The sequence below is a fragment of the Thamnophis sirtalis genome, unplaced genomic scaffold, assembly GCF_051295495.1.
Source record: "Thamnophis sirtalis isolate CommonGarterSnake01/CBP01778 unplaced genomic scaffold, rThaSir2_p1.2 scaffold_13, whole genome shotgun sequence".
Classification (NCBI taxonomy): Eukaryota; Metazoa; Chordata; class Lepidosauria; order Squamata; family Natricidae; genus Thamnophis; species Thamnophis sirtalis.
The window spans coordinates 3585953-3593122 of NW_028261393.1; the positions used below are offsets into that span (position 1 = coordinate 3585953).

General features: G+C 50.1%; 1 protein-coding gene across 1 annotated transcript in view; it reads left to right on the forward strand.

The window, feature by feature from the left end:
• EHD2 (EH domain containing 2) overlaps window positions 1–6772 on the forward strand; it is a 37792-nt gene extending 31020 nt beyond the window's left edge. Inside the window, 2 exon segments of the mRNA XM_087728423.1 lie at window positions 510–674; window positions 3103–6772. Coding sequence (XP_087584549.1) covers window positions 510–674; window positions 3103–3639 — 702 coding nt within the window. The 3' untranslated portion in view covers window positions 3640–6772.
• Window positions 6773–7170: the final 398 nt, after the last annotated feature.

Here is a 7170-nt window from a genome sequence, read left to right on the forward strand (position 1 = left end):
ATAGATAGATAGATAGATAGATAGATAGATAGATAGATAATCAGATAGATAGATAAACAGATAGCTAATCAGATAGATAGATAGATAGACAGACAGACAGACAGACAGACAGACAGACAGACAGACAGACAGACAGACAGACAGACAGACAATAATAGCAATAGGATTAGACTTCACCACTTCATGGTGCTTTTACAGCCCTCTTTAAGTGGTTTACAGAGTCAGCCTCTTGCCCCCCCAACAATCTGGGTCCTCATTTTACCGACCTCAGAAGGACTGAAGGCTGAGTCAACCTTGATCCTGGTGAGATTCGAACTGCCAAATTGCCGGCAGCTGGCAATCAGCAGATTTTAGCCCGCCACATTGCACTCTTAACCCCTGTGCCACTACGGCTGGGTGGATGGATTGGTATTTGCCACGGCTCTTCAGGAACCGCTTCCTCCTCTTTGAATGTATTTATTTGTAACGGCCAAACTCCTTCTTTCTCCCGCCATTCCTTTCCCTCTCAGGTCCACGCCCACATCATCAGCCACCTCAAGAGGGAGATGCCCTCCGTCTTTGGCAAGGACAACAAGAAGAAGCAGCTGATCAACAAACTGCCCGTCATCTTTGCCAAGATCCAGCTGGAGCATCACATTTCACCTGGGGATTTCCCCGACTGCGACAAAATGCAGGTGAGGGCGAGGGGCATCTTAACGAGCAACAGACGAGCCAAGTTGGAAAGGACCCTTGGAGGTCTTCTAGTCCAACCTCCTGCTCACGGAGGGGAGCCTATACTATTTTGGAAAAATGGCTGCCCAGTCTCTTCTTTAAAAAGCCTCCAGTGATGGAGGGCCCACAGCTTGTGGAAGTATTGTATTTTGTATTGCATTTTATTATTTGTATGCCGTCCTTCTCCGGGAGGACTCAGGGCGGCGAACAATTCAAGGGGGAAAAAGGGGAACATAAAAAGACAAAATACAAATAATAAAAGTAGGCAACAGTCGCACAACCATACATGTCGAGAGGGGAGGGAACTCATCAACCCCAGGCCTGCCGGCAAAGCCAGGTTTTGACGGCTTTCCGGAAGGCCTGGAGAGAGGTGAGGGTCCGAATCCCTGCGGGGAGTTCATTCCAGAGGGCCGGAGCTGCCACAGAGAAGGCCCTCCCCCGAGTAATAGCCAGGTGGCATTGGCTGGTAGACGGCACCCGGAGGAGGCCAACCCTGTGAGATCTAATGGGTCTGTGGGAGGTAATTGGCAGCAGGCGGTCTCTCAAGTATGACGTTCCGATGATCGATCGATCAGGGATGATAGAATAAACAGAGTTGGAAGGGACCTCGGAGGTCTTCTATTCCAGCCGTTGTTTGAACGGGAGATCCTATACCACTCAGGAAAAATGGTTGAGATGTCTTCCCGAAGACCTCTAGTGATGGAGGCAACCCACAAGTTCTGGAGGCAAGTTGTTCCACTGGTTAATTGTCCTCGCTGTTAAGAAATTTCTCTTAGTTCCAGGTTGCTTCTGCCCTTGGTTAGTTTCCATCCTTTGCTTCCTGTCCTGCCTTGCGTTGCTTTGGAGAATAGGTTGACCCCACTCTTCTTTGTGGCAGCCCCCCCAAATATTGGAAGACTGCCATTAGGTCACCCCTAGTCCTTATTTTCATTAGCAATAGCAGTTAGACTTATATACCGCTTCGTAGGGGCTTTCAGCCCTCTCTAAGCGGTTTACAGAATCAGCATATCGCCCCCAACAACAATCCGGGTCCTCATTTTACCCACCTCGGAAGGATGGAAGGCTGAGTCAACCCTGAGCCGGTGAGATGTGAACCGCCGAACTGCAGAACTGCAGTCAGCTGAAGTAGCCTGCAGTGCTGCATTTAACCACTGCGCCACCTTGGCTCATTAAAGGAGATATGCCCAATTTCTGTAATCATCTTCATATTTTAGCCTTTGCTCCCCTAATCATCTTTGTTGCCCTCCTCCATGATCAGGAGGAGTAAGGGGAAGAGCGCTCCCTTGTTCATGTTGTTGTTGTTGTTGTTGTTGTTGTTGTTGTTGTTATGGTAGGTTGCACAGTTGGGGAGGTAGGGAGGGAAACGAGGAGGAAGGGAAACAAGGAGAAGGAAGGAAAGGAAGCCCGTGGTGGCACAGTAGTTATAATGCAGTATTGCAGACAAACTCTGCCCACTGTCAGGAGTTCGATTCTCAGTGGCTCAGGGTTGATTCAGCCTTCCGTCCTTCCGAGGTGGGTCAAATGAGGACCCAGATAGTTGGGGGCGAGAGGCTGACTCTGTAAACCACTTAGAGAGGGCTGTTAAAGCACTGAGAAGCGGTATATAAATCTAAGGCAGTGGTGGGATTCAGCCAGTTCGCGCCTATTCAGGAGAACCGGTTTGTTAACTTTCTAAGCGGTTCGGAGAACCGGTTCTTGGAAGAAATCTCCTTTTGTTTTTCCCCACTTTACAGGGCTGATCCTGTAAGGAAGGCAGGAAGGAAACATTCTGGTGTTGTTTCTAGCCTTATTTTTATTTTACCCTGCTTACAGAAACTGCCTCTCCAGCCAGGAGGAATTTTCTGACGCTAGAAATAAATATGGGACTAAGAAATTCCAGATAGTTTATGACTGAAGAAACAAGGAATGATATAATCTGTTTAGACTTAGCCTAGCTAAGAGGAGTTAAAGCTCAAATGAAAGATGATTACCTTAGAATATCTTCGTTAAAGATTTATACCCTGTATTGGTTCTGGGAAGCCGGGGGGGGGGGAGGTTTGGGGGTGGGGTTTGGGTGGGGAGGGGAGGGGGAGGGAGGTAAATATTTGTAAAAGTTTTTTTTTCAAAATTTTCAATTAAAAAAAAGAAAAGAAACTGCCTCTCCAGTTAACCCTTATTCCATTGTCAGCGAAGGCGAAGCGCCCATCGATGTGAGTGACGTTGGGTTGGCCATGCCTACCCGGTCACGTGACCACTGAGCCCCGCCTCCCCAGCTGGTCATTAGGGCAGAGAACCGGTTGTTCAATTATTTGAATCCCACCACTGTTTTAAGGGTTGTTGTGATCCTCTGAGTTACACAGGGGGTAGATCAATAACATTAATCCGTCTCCTTCTTCCCCGGTTCCCTTCTAGGAGATGCTGATGGTCCATGACTTCTCCAAGTTCCATGGGTTGAAGCCCCGCATGGTGGATGCCCTGGATGAGCTGCTGACCCTCGACATCGCCAAGCTGATGCCCCTCTTGCGCCAGGAGGAGGTCGAGGTCCCCGAGCAGATTGTCCAGGGAGGAGCCTTCGACGGCACACGCAACGGACCCTTTGTCGAGGGGGCCACCGAAGGCGCCTACGAGGGCATGGATGACGACGAGTGGGTAGTGACCAAGGACAAGCCCAAGTACGACGAGATCTTCTACAACCTCTCCCCCATGGATGGCAAGCTGAGCGGCACCAAGGCCAAAACCTGGATGGTGACCACCAAGTTGCCCAACTCGGTTCTCGGGAAGATTTGGAAGCTGAGCGACGTCGACCGGGATGGCATGTTGGATGACGAGGAGTTCGCTCTGGCCAGCCACCTCATCGAGGTCAAACTCGAAGGCCACGGCCTGCCCTCTGACCTGCCCCGCCATCTTGTTCCCCCTTCCAAGCGCCGTCAGAAGGGCTCGGCTGAGTAAGCGGCTTCCTGAGTCGGCTCGCCCCACCCCACCCCCCACATCCTAACACCGGGCTTGAAGTACTTCAGGAGGTGCTGAAACCTTCTCCGGTTTCCCTCGAAGCAAACTTCCAGGAATTGAATTCCTTAGGAAGACCTCACCTCGCAGCCGAGCACAGCATAGGAAATCTGCTTTCTGCTCTTCTCTTCAAGCCAGGCTTCCAGCTTCAAACTTCTCCGTCCCTTCTGGTCTTTTCAGCGACTCCCGTCCGCCTCGCAAAGCCTCAATATCCCCATGCAGAATTAAACCAGTTGAACTCACCATGTCTACCACCCCACCAAGAATCTACAAGCGTTAAGACTTCTCTTCCCAGGGGGGTCTCTCTTCCCAGAAACCAAACTCAACTTCGTTGGCTTCCTGAAGTACCTAAAAAATATGACTTCCTCCGTGTGTAGTTTGGAACCGTTCCTTTAGGCCAGAGTCTATCTCACATCAGACCCACCGTAGGTTTGACTTCTCTCAGTAGTCCATGGCCAGATGTGCCACCAACCTAGATGGTCCAGATGGTCTCCACCTTCAAGCTTTCTTTATCTTTGGTCAACATCTTTCCTCCGTTCCATCTGGCCTTTGGCCACCTTTTGTCTACAACTCCCGTAGCTGATTGCTTCTCCCATGACTAGTTCTGGATGGATGTATAGATGGGAGGAAAGGAAGGAAGGAAGGAAGGAAGGAAGGAAGGAAGGAAGGAAGGAAGGAAGGAAGGAAGGAAGGAAGGATAAACAGGGGAGCAGAGATAGGAGACTGGAAGCAGTCCATCAGAACCACAAACAGTGCCGATCCCACGGTTGAAGGTGGATCTGAAACGATCATAGATCAGTCCTCGAGATGTTTCCCTTCAGAAGCAGAGGGGGGTAGCAGAGATAAGAGGTGGAATGAGATCCTTCTGGCTTAAAGCAGGCAGATTCCGTACTCACCACTCTTTCTTCTGGGGTGGAATTGGTCGAAGAGACGAATTGCAGAAGACCTTCTTTATCAAAGCAAGAATAGGCGGTGAGAAGTCTACCACGCGAGGACACCATCAGCGGTGGGCTTCCCACTTTGTGACCACCGCTTCCCCCCCTGCGCGTGCCCCTTCCACACAGGCATCTGGCCTTCCGCGCAGGCGCCTTCTGTGCATGTGCCGAGCCTCAAAAATGTGCCTAAATAGGGCGGCATAGAACCGGAGGTGGGTAGACGGGCCCACCCGTGATTTCTGCTACCGGTTCGTGCGAACTGGTCCAAACCAGCTGAATACCACCTCTGGATGGACACCATGGAGATTGAGCCAGAATGAGGCCTAGTATTAGAGACATTCGCACGTCAGGTCTGTGAAGATTTCTCCTTTCTCGGAGGCTCACTTGTTGGTGAACTTTCCTCCAAATTCCTTTCTGTCTCTCGCTGCCGCCGTTAGCTTGCACAACTAAAGTGGCTTCCTTCCCAGCCCTAAAAACTGCTGCTGTCTTCCAGCATTCACGGGATGGGACAATAAGAGTCTTATTCTGGAGATCAAGTGATCTTTCCCATCCCCCCCCCTTTCTTGGGAAGTGGCAAGGAGAAGACATGTCCCTTGGGAATCCAGGAGAATCCATCAAAGTTTCAGGGAATCACTCATTGCCGTGGTTGAGTTGAGTTAGCAATAGCAATAGCGCTTAGACTTATATACCGCTTCGAAGTGCATTACAGCCCTCTCTAAGTGCTTTACAGGGTCAGCCTCTTGCCCCCCACCCCCTCTTTCCCAACAATCTGGGTCCTCATTTTACCCACCTCAGAAGGAGGGAAGGCTGAGTCAACCTTGAGCCTGGTGAGATTCGAACTGCCAAATTGCAGGCAGCCGGCAGTCAGCAGAAGCAGCCTGCAGTACCGCATTCTAACCACTGCGGAGAATGAAGGAAGGCCTGATGTCTTCGAAATTCATCAGCAGCTTTCAAAGAGAAAGAAAAGCAACAGGAAACGAGAGGAATTTGGGGCAGGAACAACAGAAGAGTCTTTGTTAGAAGGGAAAGCAAAGAAGGACGTGTTTCCCCAGGAATTCGGTCCCCGGGATCTCCATCCAGTGAGGAAGCCATCGCGCGAAGTCCGAACTTCACTTGCAGGATACACCAAGCAGCCAAGAGATTCTGACATATCTCCGTATTGGCTAGAGGCCAATATTTGAGGCTGGGAAAACGGCAAGCTTTTCATACCACAAGAGAACAGCTGCCTATCAAATCACAGCTGCCTATCAAATCACCAGGGCATCTAGAACTAAATGCAAACAACGAGCAGATATTATTATTATTTTTTGAACGCCGTAGCAGTGGGAAGCTTGAGTGGCGCGCGGTGGCCTGGAGGTGCCGCTCTCGCCTCGCAATCGGGAGGCTGTGAGTTCAACCCTAAGTAGAGGCAGATATTTTCTCTCTCTGGGCTCTCGCCATGAGAATACCTCCGCTGAACAAAAACTCCGCATCGGCAACAGGAACAGCGTCCGGCCAGCAAACACTCTGCTCCATTCGGCGGCCCACACGCCACCCCGCGAGGGATGATGGGGTTGTTATAAAAGAAAGTGACGATAGCTGCGGGAAGCTTGAAAACGGCACAGCCCAAACGAAGAACACGGTTTGCCTCCCTGCTCTTGAACCCACGTCAAGCCGGACTTTCCGCCCATAAGCCAGAGCGCCTTTTAACATTCAAAGCCCAAATGAGGCATGTCCAGTTTTGCAGGAACGATGCCTTCCTCGCTCATCAAGAAAAGCACGAACCCCTTCGGAAGGACCATGGGTGGTCTGGAAAGGAGCTATCCTTTGGTGCTTGACCCAACTGGAGAGCTCCATTTGGTGTTGAGGATAACTCTTTCCATCTCCATCTCCTGCTGCAACTTCTACAGAACATTTCTGGGGGCAACCCACCCAGGGGAGTGAATAGGTCACCCTGGGCATTGCCAAGTTGCTTCTTCAGGTCTGGCTGAGGACTGTACCAAATGAGGGTTCCACCACAAAACCGCGTTCGACTAAAGGGCGCTCGACGAAACGGCGTAGCTGACGTCATCACAGCGGGACAACAGCGCGGAGAAAAAAGCACACTGTAAACGCTAAACTTAAAATTAACCCCTAAACCTAAACCTAACCCACCTAAACCTAATCCTAAACCTAACCCTAAACCTAAACCTAACCCTTAACCTAACCCTTAACCTAACGCTAAACCTAATCCTAACCCTTAACCTAACCCTAAACCTAATCCTAATCCTAAACCTAACCCTAAACCTAACCCTTAACCTAACCCTAACCCTAACCCTAACCCTAACCCTTAACCTTAACCTAAACCTAACCCTTAACCTAACCCTAACCCTAACCCTAACCCTTAACCTAAACCTAACCCTTAACCTAACCCTAACCCTAACCCTAACCCTAACCCTTAACCTAAACCTAACCCTTAACCTAACCCTAAACCTAACCCTTAACCTAACGCTAAACCTAATCCTAACCCTTAACCTAACCCTAACCCTAACCCTAACCCTTAACCTAAACCTAACCCTTA